The 23127-nt window shown below is 38.8% G+C and overlaps 2 protein-coding genes across 2 annotated transcripts; both read right to left on the bottom strand.

Moving 5' to 3' along the window:
- Window positions 1–5877: 5877 nt before the first annotated feature.
- Window positions 5878–6724, bottom strand: LOC115685175 (senescence associated gene 20-like). Its single transcript, XM_030610197.2, has one exon. The coding sequence runs from the start codon at window positions 6588–6590 to the stop codon at window positions 6117–6119; it is 474 nt and encodes a 157-aa protein (XP_030466057.1). The 5' UTR covers window positions 6591–6724; the 3' UTR covers window positions 5878–6116.
- A 15484-nt stretch (window positions 6725–22208) lies between these two features.
- Window positions 22209–22922, bottom strand: LOC115685162 (senescence associated gene 20-like). The gene has a single exon (XM_030610178.2). The coding sequence runs from the start codon at window positions 22811–22813 to the stop codon at window positions 22340–22342; it is 474 nt and encodes a 157-aa protein (XP_030466038.1). The 5' UTR covers window positions 22814–22922; the 3' UTR covers window positions 22209–22339.
- Between the last annotated feature and the right edge of the window lie 205 nt (window positions 22923–23127).

The following is a 23127-nucleotide window of genomic DNA, read 5'->3' as shown; positions in this document are numbered from 1 at the left end:
CAATATGGACACGTTGGCCCTTCCTCCAACACTCAAGAACATGTTAGGGGACTTGGACACATGCGAACTGAATCTCCTTCAGTTCCATCTCCTTCCGTTCCACCTTATTATTCAGCGCAACAATCAAATAATGAGGGAAACACAGGTGAAGAAGATAACCGATTCATGATATGCCCATTTGGAGATTCGTAAGTACTTCATTTTTTTTTAAGTATATGTAATATTTATGGTTTTAGATATGAATGTCAATTGAATTGTCGATGTTGCACAATATCCGTATGTTTGCAGATTCACGGATGCTACGTTTGTTGTGAGGGAACTGAATAAAATAGTAAAAATCTATTGGATGGGGCAGTATATTAATTACAGCAGTGCTCCACAAGAAGTGAAAAATTTGTGGTGGAATGAGTTCAAGGTAAGTTTTAAATATTCTATTTTCTCACTAACTAAGTTCGGTGTAGTATATTGATGGTCAAGAATGATGTAAAGGGACCAGAACAACTCTTTAGTTTTCGGTACTAAAGGGACCGGATATTTTCCCCGAGATGAACTTTACAAAATCTATCGCCGAATTGTCTAGTGCATGGTAATGGATATGTGACCATCATAATAACTTTCAGTTGTTTTTGTATTGATTGCAGCGGAAGTTCAGGTGAGATGAAGAGGAAGAGAATGAAGTGCGAAGAATTTTTAAAAAGAAAATCAGTGATCACATACGAAATGTGATGAATAGAGCGAAGATCAAGCAAGTGAAGCCGGCTTTCATTACAGCTGACAATTGGAAGGAAATTAACAGAATTTGGGAAACTGAAAAGAATCAGTAAATCAGTGAGCAGAATAAAAAGAATCGATCTTCTAGTTCTAGTGAAGGGTCTGACACATATGCTGGGGGCTTTATCAACATTGGGGAGCATCGAAAATGAATGGTAAGTCTGTTAAATAAGTTATAAGTTAATTTAATTCAATTACTCATGTTTACATTTTGTAGGCACATGAATTGGGGACGAAACCAACATTTGCAGCTACATTTGAACGCACATTTCAAAAAAAAGATAAGACATGGACTGACGATCGAGCAAAAGCTATTAAGGTATGTAAGGTTATACTTTGGATTTTATGGAAACTAGAATGAAAATCGTGAATGCTTTTAATATTTATGGTAGTTATATATATGAAGTTATTTTATTTTCATCTATATTGTTAATGTAGGAAAAATATGATGAACTTTTAATGAGCAATGCTAGTGGTGGTGATGGTGTTGCTGCGTCTGAGCCATCAATTGACAGTATGGCATTATGGGTGGAGGCAACGGGTGGGATGAAAAAAGGAAAAATATTTGGGATGGGATCCTTGTCAAAGGTATACATGACGAATCATGCTACAACTTCATCATCCAATGCGGCTGTTTGAAGGAGGATACGACATGAGGAGCAAATGACCCAAGAATTGAACCAACTGAAAAATATACTTGTAGAGAAGGACGAAGAAATAAATGACTTGAAACAACAAATGCAAATCGTTATGTGACACCTCAACCTCGATCACGATGAAGTTCCTCCTATACCTCCCGTCAATCCAATAGGTGATGGGCACAATGATGAGCGACACAATGATGCTGAGATTGCTGATGATGATGATGATTTTCTCGGTCCTTTCTAGTTAAAATTCCCAAAATCGGGGGTAAGCTTGCATCACAATCTTTTGTGCCATAAGTGCAGTTTGCCTAATATGTTCCTGCCCTACAATTACTTTATGTGCACAACTTTCTTACAACTAGGATCTTTGCTTGCGAAAAACTGAAAATTTAGAGATCCCAAGATGACATGCTTGTTACAAAAAATCATGATATTTGAACATTGTAGAAATACATGCCTTAATTGACTTTGAGTCCTCTCTTCCTGGGAATTGGTGTTGGTAATTCACCTCTCTAAGTCATTAAACTGTTGAATGCTGTTTGGAGAAGGATCTAACTTTTCGTAGGTGACAAAAATACGGTTTACAAGGGTGAAAAAACTACAGTGGATGTCAAAGTTGACTCATATTCATATGTAAGAATATTGATGTTCGTCCTGAAACGTTTTTTTGTTAACCCTCTTACTTGTTTTTTTATACCTAGTTCCACATCCATGCATAAACGCTTCTTTTATATTCTGGACTGATTAAATATCTTTTTTTATGTATTCACATTTCATCAGGTGTCGACAAAAGTGACTGCTTCTGGTATCCTGCCGAGTACCAAAGCTGCCCAATCTTGTGTCTAGTTTGTCGATTTTTCGTTTTTGAAGCAGAATCTATGGTTGTCCCGCCTCCTTTGAATGTTTTGAATGTATTATAAGATTGGATATCAAATAGCATCATATCAGACTTTGCAACTTTGCATATATCATTATTTTTTGCGGACTAGCATCTTTCCTTTAGTTATATTTTCAATTATATGGCATTGTGTCTGGTTTGTTCGTTTTCTGTTTCTGAAGCGGAATCTATGGTTGTCTCGTGTCCTTTGATTGTTTTGAATGTATTACATGATGTTTATTAATGCGTAGCTATTGCTATGGACAAGATTTGATGGCCCAAATGGTGTATAATTTGTGACGAATTTTGCGATGAATATTTAGCGACGAATTTTGCGACCAATACAGTTTGTGGCTAATTTGCGATGAATAAGTAGCGATGAATTTTGCGACGAATTTTCCAACGAATAAAGTTTGTGGCTAATTTGCGACGAATAAATTTTGCGACGAATAAAGTTCGTGGCTAATTTGCGACGAATTTTGTGACGAATTCTTCGCGACGAATTTTGCGACGGATAAAGTTCGTGGCTAATTTGCGACGAATTTTGCGACGAATAAAGTTTGTGGCTAATTTGCGACGGATAAAGTTCGTGGCTAATTTGCGACGAATTTTGCGACGGATAAAGTTCGTGGCTAATTTGCGACGAAATTTGCGACGAAATTTGCGACAAATTTTGCGACGAAATTTCCGACGAATTTTGCGACGAATAAAATTCGTGACTAATTTGCGACGAATTATTTGCGATGAATTTTTTTCCGTCGCAAATATTTGCGACGCCGAATTAGCGAGTTCGATTAGCAACGGATTTTGCCAAATTTTTCATCGCAAAATTCGTCGCTAATCCCTTGTTTTTTTGTTGTGTCAGTTATATTGCCAAAGATGCAACTACTTATGAGATGATACGCTTCAAAGTTGTTTTTGATAGACAAAACTTGTATATTGAGAATATGTGAGATTTTCTTCTGTGTGAGCTTCTCCTATCCTGATTCTTTATCCTTGAAAAGAGGATTCTTCCTTGATGGTGATCCAAGAGGCACTTTATCCTTGGCTGGTGGTTCATTCTTTAGGCCTGGTGAGCTTCTCTTATCTCGAAATCTTTCATCATTAGTTGGCGGTTCGTCCTTTAAGCTTTTGTGGTGAACTTTGTCAATTCCAATCTTTATCCTTGGTTGGTGGCGCATTCTTTAGGCCGTGGTGATGGTTGTAATCTATCCTTCATCTATTATAGATCATCCCATTATCACTCAAAACACTTTCGCCCAACCCGCACCTACATCAACCATGGAGGCTGCCATCGAGACCACGTTGCTAACGACAACGCCCATAGCCCGAATAACGAGATTTCTTCCTTAAGATTATAACCAAACACCGTAATAGATTAGGGCATAACAATTTACCATAGGTGCTAATACCACTTGTTGGGAGCACGCAGGAGCATATTGATACCTTCAACTAGGGAGATCGCCAAGAGGGAGCCCAACTCGTCAACATATCCAGTTAGATCCACCTTCATTAAAAAGCTTAAGCTAATGAATTATAGGTCAACAAGGATATATTAACTATTCTAAACCACATCAATTTTTCGATGTGAGACTTTTTCTATCAAAACTCACAAGTGTATGTCAACATTTTTTAAGTTCCCTATTGTTTTGCATCGAGTATTTCAAGTTAGGATTTTCTTCACTTTAAGTTGTGTCCATTTTTCTCTCATGCTCATATATGGCACAAAAGGGCAAAGAGGTGGGCATGCCACAAAAAATTGTCTATCAACATGAGAACTGTTTTATTGATTAGACTCTAGCATTTCCAAACCTTCTATTGAGCTAGACGTCCACCAGTCATCGTACTTTATTTGTCTTTTTTATTGATGGATTTAATTTGTATTGCTTGATTACTTATGCATGGGGACTTGGAAGCATGTTAGGAGTAAAATTGAAAACATTGCATGCAAAATGATTTTATAAAAGAGAGGCACTAATAACATGCAATAGACTTATCTAGCATAACCAAATTTCCAGGCTCACGAATCTCTTGTTCACATTTCAAGAGCCAGACGGGCCCCTACGTCTTACTTGAGCCCTTAAACGGCCCACAATAGTTTGTTGGCGACTCTTAAATTTAATATCGAACGAATAATTGAATGAGAAAATCAAGTCGTGATCGTAGGGCTTGGGAGAGCCCATGCTAAGTATAAGTGCCACTTCATAAGAAGAATTATTTGTGCTTGCTTAGTAATCCGTTAAATTCCCTCGAGTTCACCTCAAGAAGGTCACAACATGTTTACATTAGACACATCTTAAAATGACATGCGGTAAAAATGGATACCAACGGGTATGCATTATAGAGTACACATGTGCGTGCACCTATATTTATCAGTCTTTTTTCATAGCCTAGGGGCATGAGTGCGAAGGCTAAACTTCTTAAAAATCCATAAAACGTCCTGTAAGCCCCATGAACTTGCCAAGTCAAGACCTTTGGTTAATGCAGATGTCCCTGATCAGTGGATAGAAGTTGAAAAAGTGACCTCCTATTATTAAGTTGAAATCCCATGACGCCCCAACCAAATAGGCCAGTCCTGGAGGGTTTGTATATCAAGATCCTGAACCTTTATAGAAGTACAAATCTGGCTTGAGTACCATCATATATAAAAGCCTGGATTTGGCTTTTATATAAGTGTTTTAGAAGCATGGTTCCGGATTGGGACCTTCTATATTATGTATTCATCTACCAAATTTAACTCTTTAAGAGAAAGATACATCAATACATTGAATTGATATCAATAACTAACACTATATCTGTTTTGAGTGATTAGAAGGGAGAGAAATGGTTCTAAAGACACAATCATGTTTGGATGAAGAAAAACAGATACAAGGAAAACATTAGGAGGAATTTGGAGGAATTTGTGCATTAATAAAGAATTTTATTCTTCTTTCTCTTATACCATTTGAAATTTATTTATAAATACATAAAACGATATTGACGTCATAATGCATTCTTTTCCTTTCTTTTTCCCTTCCTAGCATCTAAACAACATCATTACTCAATCCATTCAAATATTTTTTTTCCTCAATTCCTCATAATTACTTAAATTCTTTCTTTTCCTTTCTAATCACTCCATCCGAACTTGGTGTAAGATGTTTCCTTTCCTTTTTATTATTTTCCCCCGGATCAGAGGTTGGTGACCTCCTGGATGCGTGGAATTCTCCTATGGTCACCATCCCGTGAATTCCCTAGCTATGCCATTTTCGCACCTTGGCTTATGAATTTCTCATACCATATTCTCTGTTACGTATATGGGATTTCAACATTGACCAATGTGGTTTTGATTTCAAAAGGTATATGTTGTCATCCCATGTAAGAGACTTGGAGACATGGATTGAGTCTTGGGATACAACAAGAGGATAAATGATTTTTATCCCTGTGAAAGGAGACAGACATGTCTTCTAACAGTGGATGGCAATTAAATTATGTTTTTTGCATGTGCAGGTTCTTGCTAATCGTAGCCTGATCATTTAAACTCTCCTTTGTAAGATGTGAAAGCTTATCTACAAGATTGAAATTAATCGATCGACCAATGATTTCCACCATTTTGCTCACTTGTGAGCCCTGTAGGAAGTTTCCATCAGACAGAGATTCATAGTCCGACACATGTATGATTTTAACATTCACGTAATTGACACTTCATCGACTTACAATTCTTTCCATGTTGCTCCAACTTGACATTAGTGGTCCTGATTTTCTTATCAAACATAGTGAACACACGGACACACGCACCACCCCCCAGATTCTCATTCCCAACCACTTGAATGCGTGCTTAACCCTCCTCATATGGCGAGCAACAGCCCCGGCAACGACTGGCCGAAGAGCTCTCTTGTCTGGCTCTGCCATAGCGTATGGCTCGCCCGAGCCACGTCCCGCCGCGGCAACGACACTTCCCTCACGGTGAGCCACGTGTTGAAATACTCCCTGAACTGCGTGATCAGCCCATTCTTCAGTGTCCAAACATGGACCCAATATGCCTGTGCCCCTTCCCACCCGTCGGCAATCACATAGTCGTTGCCTATAGCCGTTATGCTACGTGGATGGAATGTAAACTCAGAGAAGTCCGATTCCCCTGTGAGCACCCGCATCATGTGCTGGCAACGGGGCGGCCCATGGAACCACCATTCCAGGTCGCTGGCCAGGAGCTTGGGCACCACATCGGAGTTGCCAAGAGCCAATGCGGCGTAAAGGGCCTTGACGGTCACTTTGTTTTTGATGGATTCCGGCACGGCAGGTTCATTGTCTTCGGCTGTCATTTTAGGTATAAACGCAGGAATGTAATGCGATAGAGAATGGTCTATGAGCTAAAAGAACAGTGGGTGGATTTTGTATGGATTGTGGCTTGTTTTCTTTGCTGGTGAGCGTCGGTCTTGGTATTGCACTATAGGCCTAGCGGTGAACCTATTTATAGCATGAAATTGGGAGAGGAAGAGGAGATTGGGACCTATTATGCTGATTAATCAGATATCAACGGTGGTGATTCGTGGTGGTGATGACGTGGAAGATCGGACGGTCACTTCTTTCTCCTAAGATGGGGATGTCCTTTGTGCCACACTTGATGCCAAGCAAGGACACATGGCGCCCACAATAATACAACTCTAAATTCAATGCTCTTCTGGGGACAATCGATGGGGATCGTACCGGAACCAGATGGATCCAAAAACCATAATCAAACATTTCTCGGAAAAATGACCATTCTACTTCTTGTAGGGTTGATCCATTCGGTCATATGTTAGTTCTCCACCTTGTGGACAAAAAGTTCACTTTTAGATAGGCAATCCCGAATTCATAACGCAACTCATTAATTTCGCAAACTAGATAAGAAGTGAGCCGAAACTCAAGAGGATGACTCCAATATGAGAAGTCAAATTGTTATGCTTCTTGAGATGCGCGTAATCCATCTAATATGTTTGGTACTTAATCTCTTATCAACTTAACGTAATATCGAGCACACGATTACGTACAAGGCAAGTGCTTCTTAATCCTTAGTTCACATGAGATCCATCAAAATTAAAAGTTAGGATTATTGTGAGCATGTAAGATTTCTTCCACTCCAAAATGATTGGTCACTAGTCAATTCTCTTGCTCTTTGCTTTCCGAAGTGGCCATGCATAGACAGAGGTAATGTAATAGCTTCTATGTCCCTTTATTCCTCACGTATCTGCTCACCATGTAGGGCTGCTTAGCAAGAGAGAAAGCGAAATGGAGTGTCCCTATTTTTGTCCGCAATGAACTTGATGATTTTGAATGCTCCCAAATTTGATGAGTTTACAAAGAGAACATTCCACTCCATATCTTGTAGCCTATTAAAGTTTGTTCACTCTTTCTGTAAATTACTAAATGTAGAACTAAGACAATGACGATGATGATCGTGTGTGTCTTCAGTGGCATCAACAAAAAGTTAGCGGGTGGATTTCTAAGATCTGTTTTTCTTGAGATTTTCATCCACGAAATAGACAACAAATTGACCTTTATGATGATAACATTCATGACAAGTATCAAGCGTTGGCTTTCCCCCACCACAAGAATATGCGTGCTGGCTAGAAGAATGGCCTGGAAGGTTTACAAGTGTGGTCCTGTGAGTGTTGGCTTTATTAGGAGAATTGTTTCTGAGCGGCAATGACAAAGGTCGCTTGACCTCTCCTTTTGTTCATTAGAGATTATCACTGTGACTAGAAAAAAATTATCTAAAAAATCCTAAACTTATTGCACTTGGGCTAATTCAATCATAAACTTTTCTATTTTACCAATTGAGTTATAAACATTTTTATGTTTTGCCAATTGAGTCTATCCGGTCAATTTTAACTAAAAATCGCTTTTGTGGATTAGGGGTGTGCAAATTGGACCATTCGTATCGAGAACTGCTCGGACTGAACCGGCCGATTAGGTTCAGTTCTCGAGAGTGTCGATCCAGTTCCTGATTCCTAAAAGTGGAACCGATGTTCGGACGGTCCGATTCCCGATTCCAAGGGAGAACCTAACCGAACTAAACCGATTACATGTATATAATTTTTTTATTTTTTAAAAAAAATTAGTAAATTGTGAACTAAACTCCTACTCAAAATCTTCTTGGAAGTGTCCCAGCTCCTGCTGAAGTTTTTCCCCCTTCAAAATTAAACTAGTAATGTGAACCACCTCCTAATAAATAATGTGAACACTCTAAACATCCGGATGGGACACCACCTCATGGAAACCATGGAAATGTCAGGCCAGCTTCTTTTCTAAAACAAAAGTATCTAGTTTTTATAAGAACTAAAACACTGCCATTCGGAAAAAAAAAAAGTAATCGGTTCCATTAGACCGGATTAGACCAATGGTGCGGTCCTCGGTTCTCAATTTTGGGAACCAGGAGCCGATCACCCCTAATGTAGACGCCGGTAATGTCACATAAGATGGCAAACGCTAACATGGATAATTTAAAAAAAATCTTTATAATTTTTATTTTTTCTTTTTTCTTTTCCATTCTTCTTTTCCTTGTTTTGTACCAAATCCTCGGCAATCACAGGCAAGGACGGGGACTCTCGTCAACCATTGTTGGCCACTGGCTTGTGACCGACGAGGGTTGGCCCTAGGCTTGGAAAAAAAGAAAGAAAGAAAGAAAGATAAAAAAACAATAAAAAAGAAGAAACTAATAATAAAAATTTCATAATTTTAAAAAAATTATAAAAAATTATACACGTCAGCGCCGGTCGTGCCATATAGGACGGTCAATGTCCAAGTCAGCTATTTTCAGCTAAAATTGGACGGATAGACTCAATTGGCAAAACGTGAAAATGTTTATGGCTCAATTGACAAAATTGAAAGGTTTAAGACTGAATTGGCCAAAGTACAATAAGTTTAGGACTTTTTGGATAATTTTCCCGAACATAATTAAATCATGGATGCCACTTGGAAAACCATCGTAGTTATAGATGATTAATAGGAAATTAGCTATCCTAACCACATTGTCATCATTTTGCTTCAGACCGTTTCACCAGTCAAAAGGATAATCTATTCAGAATTTCTTTCTTTACTTCATGACCAGAAAGCCTATTTAGACAAATGAACCTTCGGGGGGATGAAATTTTCCCCTAACCGATTAACTAGCTTTTAGGATGTGAGCTAAAGTCCAAGCGAGCAACCAAGTATAGACTTGTCGGCACTTGAAGCATAAAGAATCGAACCAACTCGGGCATTTGATCCGCACATAGAAATCCGCACCTTAACCGCTAAATCGACCGGGATTCATTTTATGAGTTTCTTTATCTCTGTTCAAGCAAATTGATTTTGTAATCATATTGTATACCAAGCTTTATTTTGCTCATAAATGGAATCGTATTTGGGACTAGTTTATTTGGCCCCATTTTAAGTAAAAGGTTACTAATTGACTTTTCCACCAAAACTTACAATATTATGGAATTCCAAAATAAGAACCGTGAAAAATATCGTACACAAATTCACTTGTCAATGTTTGTATAATTTGAAAGGTTTCAGGTGTTTCACATTAAGTAAAGGTCAAATTGAGGAGTAGACAATCTTAAAAGATAATAAAAAGTAAAAGAAAAGTCACTTATAATCTAGGTGTTTAATTAGATGGTTAAGACTTACTTGTATATAGTTTGGACTGACCTGATCATGAGTTCAAATCTTTCGGTTGCACCCCAAATCTCGCAAAATCATAGTTCTTATGAGGCGTTGGTTCATCTTATGCCAGATGTATTATAACTCTACCTTTCTGATATTATTTTTCATGATATAAATCAATTCGGTATCATCAAGGTACAATTCATCCCATTGAATTTATAGGCAAAGAATTTATCATCTTTGTAGGATTAAATCCAGAGTTATTTCCAAATAAGAAAACAATGAGATTATGAAAGTAGATATTCTCGCTTTTATTGGTACCGCAAAATCGATTCTCAGTCCTACTTCATCTTTACTTATATGCTAACACATAAATTTAACTACTCATTTAGTGGTAAATTGTATATAAAATTAGAGGTTAAACTTTATCCCATGAACAAAATAATACATTAAATTGCATATCATATAATTTAATTTATTCATTGTATTTTAATTGGACTAGCGGTGGTAAACAGACCTGAATTAAGCGCGTGAACCGGGCTTGGCCCACGTGGAGAATTCGGTCAATGCATGAGCATAGTAGCCGAAATTTCTAGCCCATTAGACAAGGTCTTGAGCTTTAATTGACTTGGTTTAGCCCCTAATGATATACGGCTTGAGTTTAATTAAAACAAGCCCTATATTGGTCAAAGGGTGTCATTCATTGAGCTTGCAAGAAGCCAAAATTCGGCTACATTGAGGACAAGGGAGCTAGCCGAAATTTACAAGGAAAACGGACCCTAATTGAGCTTTAGTTAACTTGATTCAACCCATTAAAGTTCAATTAGATAATGATCTTAGGATAATTCAACCTATTATGTTAGAAAGGCCGAAGCTTAAGCCCGTAAATTAATATTGAAACCTATTTTAATGTTATAAATATTACGTTATGCTTCAGAATTAAGGGTCGGCAATTTTATTCTCAGAACATTAGAGAGAAATCACGTGACAAAGAGAGAGGGAGAGAGATGAGTCGCAGCCAAGTTTCACGGCCGCACTGCCCAGCCAAGCACCTTCAAGGCCGCGACCTTGTTGCCATTGTTGCATTGAGTAGCAACGACAGTGCCTATAAATTGAGTATTAATCAATAGTTCAATGACTGCATTGAACAGATTAAAAGTTTAACAATGACATTGCATATTATGCTAAAATGTAGGGAATACATCGTACAGTGGACCAAATTTTAGAGGTCATTTGTGTCACTTTCCTATTTAGTAAATTGACAATTATACTTGTATGTTTATAGCCTAAAGGTAGACCTATTAAAATTGGTCATAAACATATTTTTTAACCCATATATGATGGGCTGAGTCGTTAAAAGGGTTAGTTATACTTAATAAATGGATTATAAATGGATTTAAACATAATTTTGATTAAATGAGTCATAAATGAATCGTAAATAAATCATAAATGAGTTAAAAACTTACTTAGCACAACCGATCTCTATGACTTTTTCTTTATTCTCTCTCGTCCTCACTCGATCTCGTGTGTACTCACTCCGCACTCTCATATCAAGTTGTGTATAAGTTTTCCTATATTGAATTAAATATTAAAGTATTTTAGTAATATGGATCGAGTTGAGTATAAATCACTAAATTTACATTATATACGCAACACGGAATTTCCTAAAGTACCCCCCCAGTTCCAGACAGATTAAGATTAGTGAGTATCACAGCTAGACATCGCCACGGTTTGGAACCGGCCGGTTCCGGTTCGTGGCCATGTGTGAACCGGAACCGGAATCGCCCCTAGCGGTTCTGGTTCCGGTTCGAAATTTAAAAATAAAAAAATAAATTATGAAATAAAAAAATAATGAATTATAAAAATATGAAATAATGAATTATTCAATATAAATTATAATCAAAATGAAAATTGTAGGGATGATCGGTTCCCGGTCGGAACTGGGAACCGAACCGGTAAGACCGGTCCTTTAATTTTAGAACTAGGAACCGGACCGACAAACCATAGAACCGGGAACCGGACCATTGGTCCAGTCCGGTTCTAGGTTGTCCAATGGAACCCTTTGCTCTTAACTAGCAAAAGATCGTAACCACAAAAGACATACAACTTCACATACTCATGGCTTGGCTTGGGTTTTATAAACAACCCATTTGATGGTCTCTTCATTCCCATTCGATGTGGGACTCTTGGCATTTGCATGAAGACAAGCCAAGAGTCTCACATTGAAGGTGTTCAAGGCAAGCCGAGAGTCCCACATCGAATGGGAATGAAGAGACCATTAAAGGGGTTGTTTATAAAACCCAAGCCAAGCCTTGTAATTAGAGTTCAATACACCCAAGCCAAGCATTGTAATTGGAGATCAATGTACTTACAATGCATGGTAATTAGAGTTCAATTTGTTTTATAAAAAAAAATTAAATAATGAATTTTTTTTAAAAAAAAATTTCATTATTATTATTATTTTTTTTAAATAATTTGGAACCGGAACCGGAATCGGAACCGGGCCCGTAGGCCAAGGGCTGGTTCCGAACCGTGGGCCCAGTCAACGGGCCGAGCCCGAGTTTGACCGGACCTGTTACGGGCCGAAATCGGCCCGTGGCCATGACTAATCACAGCTGCCATCGACATGACATTGGAAACTTTGGAAAGGATGGCACGTGATTTCCGATCCATTAGGTAAAATATCAATTGCTAATTAAATAATTCCGACATCCCTGTCTGTATCCCATCAGATATCAAAATTGATTTTTCTAAGGCACTTTCCCCAAGGTATAGGACATGTCAAAGGAAAAGTATACGGCAGAAATTGGTTAAAAAAAAGACACAAAGAATTTGGCAATTTTTTTTTATATAATATGTTCAACCGAGCTAAAATTGTAATTTGAAGGGCTTCGGTATATGTAGGGTCCCTTTTCTAAGGGTAAGCAGTATCAGGTTCTGTACGGATTCTACTCGAAACCTACTCGTTAGAAAAGGTTCTTCATTATTTGAAACTTGAAACCTATTTTGCATACCCTAAAACCTAGAACATATCATGTCACAAGTTTCAGAGTCGGTTTTAAAATCTATCTAGATTTTACCTGGTATTATTAATTGATTAATTGCAATGAATCATCGCATTTCATAACTACCACTTGCTGTTACAATTCACTAACCACAACTTTTATTAGACACACGAAAAATATGAAATATTAACAAAGTAAAAGTTTCAATCATAAAAAGGAAGCTTAGACTAATGATTTCATATTATACACTGATCATTGGACGCCATGAAATACCGCACGATCACACGAAGACATATACCCAGAAAAACACAAAAACTTCTTCTAGATTCTTGGTTTCAAATTCCATCTATTTAGAACGTGGAACTTACCCGTCGAAATAAGTTTCTCAATTTTTTGAGCCTGAGATCTATCCTGCACCGGAACCTAGTTTCCACCATTCTAGTTCTCCGATTTCAGATTCTATCCTGGAACCACACCCCTACCCTTTCCCCTGGTTTCTAATATCCTACATGAAACACTCGAGAGCAATATGTTACACCAATGCACTATTTCTGTTCAAACTCAGCTTAAAATATGCAATACTTCCTCCGAAATTGAATATATAGCTCATGAGTGCATATTAGTGGAGCCCTCCATTAACTTGGAGATCTTTGATTCTTCAAGCGTAACTACAATCTTTTGCTATTAAATCCTTCACCTCCTTTCTATACACCAAGAATTGAGGTGTGTATGGAGATGCTAATTTAATCTCCCCTTCAGGTAGTGAGTTTGAATCCTCTCTCAAGTTTTCGATTCGTATTTACCCAGTGCCAGAGGTGGGGACCCTTTTGATATCTCGTGAGGGGTTTATTCACCGAAACTAGCTTAGATAAGGACGACGCGAGTTCCTCTCACAGTCATAAAACGAATATAATTTGCCAAAAAAAGGTTTATTCTAGGCTTCCTTAACCCCGGCCATCGGCGTAGGGGAAGAGAACATATGATAAAACAGTGATCTCAATACAAGGAGTTAGAGGGGCACATGCCCGACTAGAATGTTTTTATGCACTACGGTCAAGTCCATTACTTAAAAAACATGACAACAGGCAATCGGGCAAACACAGTCCCAAGTCCAAAATCACTAGGGACGCTCATTTAAGCTATCGCCAAAAGGCACTTCCAATGGCGGATTTCATTGCCCGACCTCAAAGATGGTCGCTTGTTGTCATCTCTTTAGTAGTGATACGTTTATTAATCATGTATTAAAGGGTCATTCTTGTTTATGACACAAATACGAGTAAGACATCAACTTTAACATATATGTTTTATGCGAATTAAATATTAAATCATGTTTTCATCTAATAGCTTAAACTTTTAGAACAGTTGATAGTTGTTTCATCAAAATCTCACATGATATTAGAACAGAAGGTTCTAAATTCAAATCTTTTAGACTCCTATTTGCCTCCCAATATGAAATATTCCACATTAGTACTTGGTAGAAAGACTAGACTAAACGTATTAAACTACACATTCATATAATAACTTAAACTTTTAGAACAGTTCACAATAGTACCATCAAAAGTTCACACAATTGATATCGGAATTTGCCAACACTACTTCCTTGTCAAACCTCTCTCTTTCTCTCTCTTCTAGATAACACGGGTCTGCCAAACCTTTGCTTTAATTACTATAAAATATTGCACATTAATCACCCCATTCATACGCATTGCGTGAGACTCTACACAAGATATTAGGGAATCACTCTCAATATTAATAAGAGTTGGAGACATCATCGTTTGAACATGAAATCTGCAAAGTTATGAATCGGCTAAGTATGTCGTATACTTCATCCCTCATCAAATTACCCGATGCGTTCGATTCAATCCTTAATACATAAGCACAAGTGCTAAAATTCAAAAACGAAATACATGCAGAATTGCTAGATCGACATACTATAGCAAGGCCAGTCACATCCTGCAACAAGCCAATAAAGGCTGCATTTAAGAGTCCAAGATAGTTGGATCCAGCCAGGAAGGAAGCGCTCGTGTGCCTTGGACAGTCATTCTCAAAAGACATAAATGCCCGCGAACGAGAGAGAATTATTGAATCTGAACAATCATCTACGAACCCAGAGCGGATGGGGCTCCTAATTATTGTCTTTCGATTGACTCTTGCGTCCCCAATTTCGGATTCGAACCTAAATCATTAATACATTGCACATGGAGCATGAGATCAATGATGATGCCTAACTTTTTCCCCTCTACTGTACACTTATTTTTTGTATGTATAATACTATTTTCAATGAGAGAGAGACCTCTCTTCTTGGTAGGTGGAAGATCACTTTCTTGGTTATCATCATGATATAAATGCATTTGGGTTTTACATGAAGAGACGTATCGAGAACCAAAACAGAACGATCACGCAGAAAAACAGAGAAAATAGACGATGCACGAATTTACCCAGGTTCACCCTCAATTAGGGCTACGTCCTGCAAAGAAATTTCACTATGTTTTCGGTTTACAGCTACTCAACTCGTTACAATGATCAGAAAAAACGAGTAAAATATATATATGCCCCAAACGGGGCCCAAAACCTAAACCTATATGAAATCTCTTAATCTTGCACCATACGGGCCAGCCCAAACCCGTTGAGGTTTCGGAGGCGCCGCCCCGAGCCCCGCCCGCTCACCGGCGAGCGGGCGGCCATCGGGGCGCGCCCCCGAACCCACGCCACCCGACCGGCAATGGGCATCCGTGTCGGGCGCCGCCCCGAACCCCCGCATTCCGCACGCATGTGGGTCACATGTCGTCGGACAACACTTCAGTTTCCCTAAGCTCACGTGGGCGTACCCGGTGTGAGAAACAAGGGTCCCCGAAGTATTCGCCAACTCCAACATTACAGACCCTGTACTTGGAGTTTCCTTCTCTTTTTTTCTTCACTTTGGGAATGATCCAACTAAATTCTCGAGTTGTTCAACGGATATGAACACACGTATGTATAAAATCAGAATGATTCCCCGAAAATCTTAATCTCTACATCTTATCAGGTAAAAGGTCTCCCTATTCATCATAGTAAATCTGGATAATATCTCCATCAAAGCAAATACATTCATCTTGTGTGCCATATATATAGCGCTAGCTGCAATTAAGTGCAGCACACAGTGAGAACGAGAAATAGGCGATGCACCATCCTCAATGCTACTCCGAGGATTACCCAACTTTTCAGCTACAGTTGAAAAGCTTCCTTAGGCATAGATTGAGTGCATTCGATCTACCGTCCTATGAAAGGCGCCCAAAATTTGATTGGGAAAAGTACCAAACATGTCCTAAATCTATTACATTTGTACTAATTCAGTTATAAACATTTTAATTGGACTAATTTAGTCATAAATATTTTCACATTTATACAATTCAGTCCATCTGGCCAATTAAGGCCGAAAATAGCTAAAGTGGGCAACAACCATCATATGTAGCACGATTGGCACTGACATTGACATTTTTAATAATATTTTGAATTTTTATAATTTTTTTCGTTTTTCTTTTCTTTTCTTTTATTATTTTTTCTTTTTTCTTTCTTTTTTTCTCCTTCATTTTGGCTGGCAAGGGCCAACAAGCCCTCAATGGCCGCGTGCGAGATGGTCCTTACCCAGATCTAGTGAGGTCCTTCACGCCCTCGCCGGCCACCGCGAGGGTATGAAGGAAAAAATAATAAGAAAAGAAGAGAAAAAAACAAAAAATTATAAAAAATTCAAATCTTTTAATTAGCCCTATTCATAATTTTTGGGAAAAGTGTCAGAAAAGTTCTGAACATATTTTGTTGATGCCGATTTAGTTTTAGACCTTTTTTTTCGTACCAATTTAATCTTAAACCTTTTGACATTGTGACAATTCAATCCTTCTAGCTAATTTTGGCCGGATTTTACTAACGTGGATGTCAGCTAGCCTACGTGGCACCGCCGGTGCTAATGTGGACAATTTTTGATATTTTTTAATATTTTTTTGCTTTATTATTATTTTTTCTGATTTTTTTCTCCTTTCTTTCGTTTCTTTTTTTCTTTGTTCTTCCTTTTGCCGGTGACTGGCCATCGGCCATGGCTGGACAGGCTGGCCTTGCCTGCGAGAGGGTTGCCATCGGCCAAGCGAAGCCAACCTAAGTGAGGGCTCCCCTCGCCAGATCTGGCAAGGCTAACCCTCGTCGAGGCCACAGCAGCCTCACCAGGCGTTGCTTTTGCCCAACCATAGCCAGTGTCCAGTCACCGGCGAAAAGAAGAAGAAAGAAAAAAAAGAAGAGAAAGAAAAAATGAAAAAAATCAGAAAAAAGAATAAAAATCGAAAAAATATTATAAAAATTGTCCACATTTGCACCGGTGGTGCCACATAGGCCAACCGATATCCACGTGCTGGAAGGACTGAATTGACACTATATCAAAAGCTTTAGGATTAATCTGTACAAAAAAAAGTTTATAACTAAATTGGCATCAATGCAATAGATTTAAGACTTCTCTGACACTTTTCCCCTTAATTTTTTGTCCATGCTTGATTAATGTGTCGAAATAGCCTGATAACATCTTGTCTGTTCAAGAATTTTACTATATGTTTCTCCAACCTATCGATATCTTTTCCATTCCCTATTTTCCCTCATTTAAATCATCCAGAAGAAAAGCCAACAAATGGCAATGCAACTTCAAGAAAATCGGCTTAGCCTTCGGAAAACATTTCGAATGGACACAGAAGGAAGGCGAAAGGAAATTCATACGGACAGCTAACACATTACGCCTCATTAGTTGGACAACGTGAAAAAAAGATGCAGCAAAGCCAAGCACGTCTCTTCCACGAGGGTGTTCGATTTTAAAAACCGCATTGTCATCCGGTGGTTCAGAACTCGACGGAATCGAGGTTCCATCTGTTGACCGGAAATAATTTATTGTGTAGTACCCAAAAGCACGATAAGCCATGGAACTCACAGAGACCACAAAAACCAAGGCTGGTTCAGTCTCTTTCCGTATAGAAGCTCCTGGACTCAAAACGTGGGTCGGAGAGAGAGAGATCTGAGTGAATTGCATGTTAGGTGATGAATGGCATTCGTCTGATGGTGAAGTCACAAGAGCTTGCAGATCAATTCATGCTCATTCTTTTGTGGCAACGTGTTCGCTTGGAAATTCAGTAGGTGGTTCACTGAGATCTGCTTTGTTAGGTTGTGCGGACTCCTTGACAAGACTCAACCAACGAGATTTCCCCGTCTTGCGTGTTTTTTTTTTTTCACCATTTAAATTTGTTCAATAAAATTAGGGCCCTCCTCCTTAAAAACATGCAAGACTTTAAGCTAATTCCAAGGCAATTTATGACCGGACCAACATAAATGCAATTTATATGGGTATATTATAATTATATTAAAATACTCCTAGTGCCTATAATGCAAATGCCAATCACGATAATGATATTTTTATTTAGAAGTAGGGGTGAACTCATAATTTTGTTATGCAATAAATGATTAAATATGATAGATGAAATTTAAGTGTTACCAACACTTTATACGATTCTAACCACCAAAGTGCAAATTCCACATAAAATAACATACACAGCCCACAGCAGGACAAGTGGTCAACACAAAAGCAACTATGAGAATGGCATGCTCAGGTATTCTCTACATGTTCACAGAAATGGGTACTCTCGCCCTAAAACTCTTGTCTTCAGCATGGAGCGTTGTGCCTCTGCCACGTGACGCATGAAAGGTGCAGAAGTCGATGACAAAATTGTACCCAACAATGCCAATGATCTCCCTGCAATGATACTGCGCCAGACGCATCCATTAATTACAAATGGACATCCTCCTCCAGTGATGTCTGAGGCACAAAGGACTGGCAAGTGTGTATCTCCATACATGGTTGGAAGTCTTGTCAATCACACATACAGTCTCATTTCGACTGATAATTTTGTCGTGGCATCATGCTCCCTGCTTCGCCAATTAGTTTTTTCGCCATGCTGGACACACATCAAAATAAAAAAGTCACATATCACTGCATTTCATGCAAATTAATATGGAACTTAAAAACATAACCCAACTTACAATGTTCGTGCAATCCACAAACCAAAATTGACAGTTCTGCTGATATCTTCATACAAAATGTCCATAAATCTATCAGCTTCATATTTAAGCAATTAACGTGTAACACTAACAAACTGAGATGATCGCTAATCTTCTTACGAGCCAATATAGCAATGTTATAAGTATGGAGAAAAATTAAAGAACCAAGATTGGATTAGAGAAGCTCAACACTAGCATTATCATCGAACAACACCCAAATCCTCCCTAAAGAAACATTTCCCTACTTATTTATAACAAGACCTCATGAGAGGACGAAATGCAATATGCGTGTGATGTATTTGCTTAATTACTTTACTTGTGTTAACAATAGTGCTTTCGGATCAAGTATTTTTGTAAGACAAACCTCCTCCCTGGATAGGAAATATTTTTAACTCAAAGATTAAGGTTTAAAAAAATCAAAACAATTAGGGTATTGATATAGAAAAAGTGTGGAAAAGTTTCTTTAGTGAGGATTTGGGTGTTGTGCGATGACAGTACCGCTTGAGCTTCTCTATTTCTCTATTTCTACGTTTCTTTACCGTTCTCCCCTCAACATTTACAAGCCATTTATGAAGCTATATGTCTGCCAGTCCTTGTACTTTATTTTATTTATTTATTGATGGATTTAATTTTTGTTACTTGAGCACTTAAGCCTGGATACTTAGATGCAGTGAGGGTGTAAAATTGAAAAGATCACATGCAAAGCTTATTTATAAAAGAGAAAATTTACCAATAACAGGCATTTGACTTTCTAGCGTGATTAGGTCCCCAAACTCACAAATCTCTAGTTCCAGAAGTAAAATGAGTTCCTAATTTCTCTCAGGTGTCTAACTGGCCTATAACAGTTTAGTGACAACCCTTAAGTTTACTATCAAACGAATAATTGAGTTAGAAAACCAAATTGGGACTGACATGGCTTAGGAGGGCTCGTGTTAAGTATAAATGCCAGTTCGTAAGAAGATCATTCATGCTTCCTCAGTAATATGTTAAAGTCCCCTAGGTTCATCTTGGGAGGTTACGACAATATTTACATAAAACATGTCTTAGAATGACATGTGGTGAAAATGGATACCAATAGGCACACATTATAGATCACACATGTGTGTGCACCTATATATCATGATGTTTTTTTAATAATCCAACGGCATGAGTGCAAAAGCTTAACTACCTGAAAGTTCATAAAATACTCTGTAAGCCTTACAAATCTGCTAAGTCTAGACTTTTGGCCCATGCAGGTAGCCCTGAAATAGAGCTTTGCACGTAGTTAATAAGATTGGAAAAAGTGACCCCCTATCAATGAATTGAAAATCCCTTGACGTCCCAACCACCAAGGCTAATCCTGGATAGTTTGTATATTAAGATCCTGAACCTATATGAAATGTACAACATCTGGTTCGAGTTCCATCCTATATGATGGAGATCAATCTACCCCTAAAAGCCCGGATGTGGCTTTCCTATTTAGTGGTTTGGACGCATGGCTCTGGATCGGGACGTTCTATATCATGAATATACGTTCAAAATTTAACTATCTAAGAGAAGGATACATGAGTATAAAAATAGAATTTCAATGATTAATTCTATGTTTGTTAGGAGAGATTGGAAGGGAAGAGAAATGGTTCTAAAGATACAAGCGTGTTTGGATGAAAAAAAACTAATTGAGGAAAAAGATTAGGAGGGATTGATATCGCCAATTTATTTTGAATCGCTCAGAAACTTTCTAATACGGAGGAATTTGGAGGAATTTGTGTATTAATAAATAATTTATTCTTCTTTTTCTCTTATACCATCTCACATTTATTTATAAGCACATAAAAATATATCTATGTCACAATGCATTCTTTTCCTTTCCTAACATCCAAACAACATTATAACTCAATTCCTTCAAATCCAATTCCTCATAATTATTTTAAAGGGTTTTGCTAGCATAATAGTTTTCTGGCCACTGTGAAAGTAACATCATATTGTGAGTAAAAAATTCTTGAAGGAATGGAACCACAACAATTTATGATTATTTGTTACTATTTTTTTTTTTGGCCCCGAAGAGGCCATTAATCTTATAGTGTATTAAGGACGGTCACTTAGGGTACATTGTTCGCGGAAAATAAATTATTTGGAAATTATTTTTCTAAAAATGATCGCATTTATCGCTTACAAAAATGAATCAACGAAAAATATTTTCGGCGTCAACGAAAATGGTTAAACATAAATTGTGGTCAATAATGAAATTGTTTTTCCTTTTACTAACCAATTTAAGCGATATAAGCGTCAATTTTAAGAAAAATATTTTTCAAACTATTCATTTTTCGCGAATCATACAAACCTTAATCATTTCTCTTTTTTAAATTCTTTCTTTTCCTTTCTAATCACTCCATCCAAACTGGGTGTAAGATAGTTTCCTTTCTTTATTGTTTCCTTTTCTTTTCGTTTTTCTTTCCCCTTTTCCCCTCCTTCCTTCTCTGTGTGCGGCCGTCAACGTTGCTTGCCCTCCGTTGCCGCCTGTGGTTGCTGTCACCTTTCACTATTGCCACCGCTATCTGCACCGCCCTCACTTACCGCCTGTTTCTCTCTCTCTCTCTCTCTCTCTCTCTCTCTCTCTCTCTCTCTCTCTCTCTCTCTGTAAAGTTGAGGGTCGTGACATCAGATCGAAGGTCCACTAGCCTGAAGCTACCCAGGTCAGAGGTTGGTGACCTCCTGGAGGCGTGGACTTCCAATATAATCATGCATCCCGTGAATACGCTAGCTTTGCCCTTTTCAGTTTTCAGACCCCGGTCTCTGAATTTCGTATATCGTTTTCTCTGCTACGTATATGGGATTTCGTCATAGGGACTTCAAGTGGTTTGGATTTCAAGAGACATTGGTACATGGAGTGAATCATGAGATACAATAGACAACAAGAGTATAAAATGATTCTTGTTCCCTGTAAAAGGGAGACAGACATGTCTTGCAACAGCGGATGGTGTTTTGCATGTGCAGATTCTTGCTGGTCGTGCTGCGTAAAGACCTGCACTAATTGGAGCCCGACCATGGATATTAAATCGAAACCCTAGTCGAACTCTCCTTTGCAAGATTTGAAAGATTATCCATAAGACTGAAGATAATCGCGGCCCTTGACGTAATTTCCCATCGTTTTGTTTACTTGTGAGCCCTGTAGGAAGTTTCCATCAGACAAAGATGCATAGTCCGACGTATGCATGGTCTTAAACAATCACGTAGTTGACACCTCATTGACGACGATTCTTTCCATTTTCCAACAACTTGACAGTGGTCCTGATTTTCTTATTAAACATATTGAACACACGGACACACGCGCACACACCAGCCCAGCAGCCCCCCCAAATTGTCATTCCCAACCACCTGAATATGCACAGCCTTCCTCATATGGCGAGCAAAAGCCCCGGCAACGACCGGTCCAAGAGGTCCCTCGGGTGGCTCTGCCACAGCATATGGCTTGCCCGAGCCACCTCCCACCGCGGCGACGACACTTCTCTCACGGTGAGCCACGTGTTGAAATACTCCTTGAACTGCGTGATCAGCCCGTTCTTCAGCGTCCAAACATGGACCCAATATGCCTGCGCCCCTTCCCACCCCTCCGCGATCAAACATTCGTCCCCTATAGCCGTTATGCTACGTGGACGGAATGTAAACTCGGAGTAGTCCGATTCCCCCGTGAGCACCCGCATCATGTGCTGGCAACGGGGCGGCCCATGGAACCACCATTCGAGATCGCTGGCCAGGAGCTTGGCTACCACGGTGGAGTCACCGAGAGCCAATGCGGCGTAAAGGGCCTCGACGGTTGCTTTGTTTTTGTGGGATTCCGGCACGGTAGATTCAAAGTCATTGGTTGCCATTTCTGGGTATAAATGGAGGAATGTAATGCAATAGGGAATGGTCTATAAGCTAAAAGATCAGCGGGATTTTGTATGGAATGTGGCTTGCTTTCTTTCTTGTGGGTGTTGGTCTTGGTATTGCACTATAGGCCTAGGGGCGAACCTATTTATAGCATAAATTTGGGAGAGGAAGAGGAGATCAGGACCCACTCTGCTGATTAGTCAGAGATCAACGGTGGTGATTCGTGGTGGTGATGACGTGGAAGATCAGACGGTCACTTCTTGCTCCTAAGATGGGGAAGTCATTTGTGCCACACTAAATGCCAAGGAAGAAC

This window comes from Syzygium oleosum, unplaced genomic scaffold, assembly GCF_021117445.2.
Source record: "Syzygium oleosum isolate NSW1041296 unplaced genomic scaffold, Sole_v2.1 Sole_v2.12, whole genome shotgun sequence".
Lineage (NCBI taxonomy): Eukaryota > Viridiplantae > Streptophyta > Magnoliopsida > Myrtales > Myrtaceae > Syzygium > Syzygium oleosum.
Note: the sequence above shows the minus strand (reverse complement) of the source record. Positions and strands in the feature narration are given on the sequence as shown.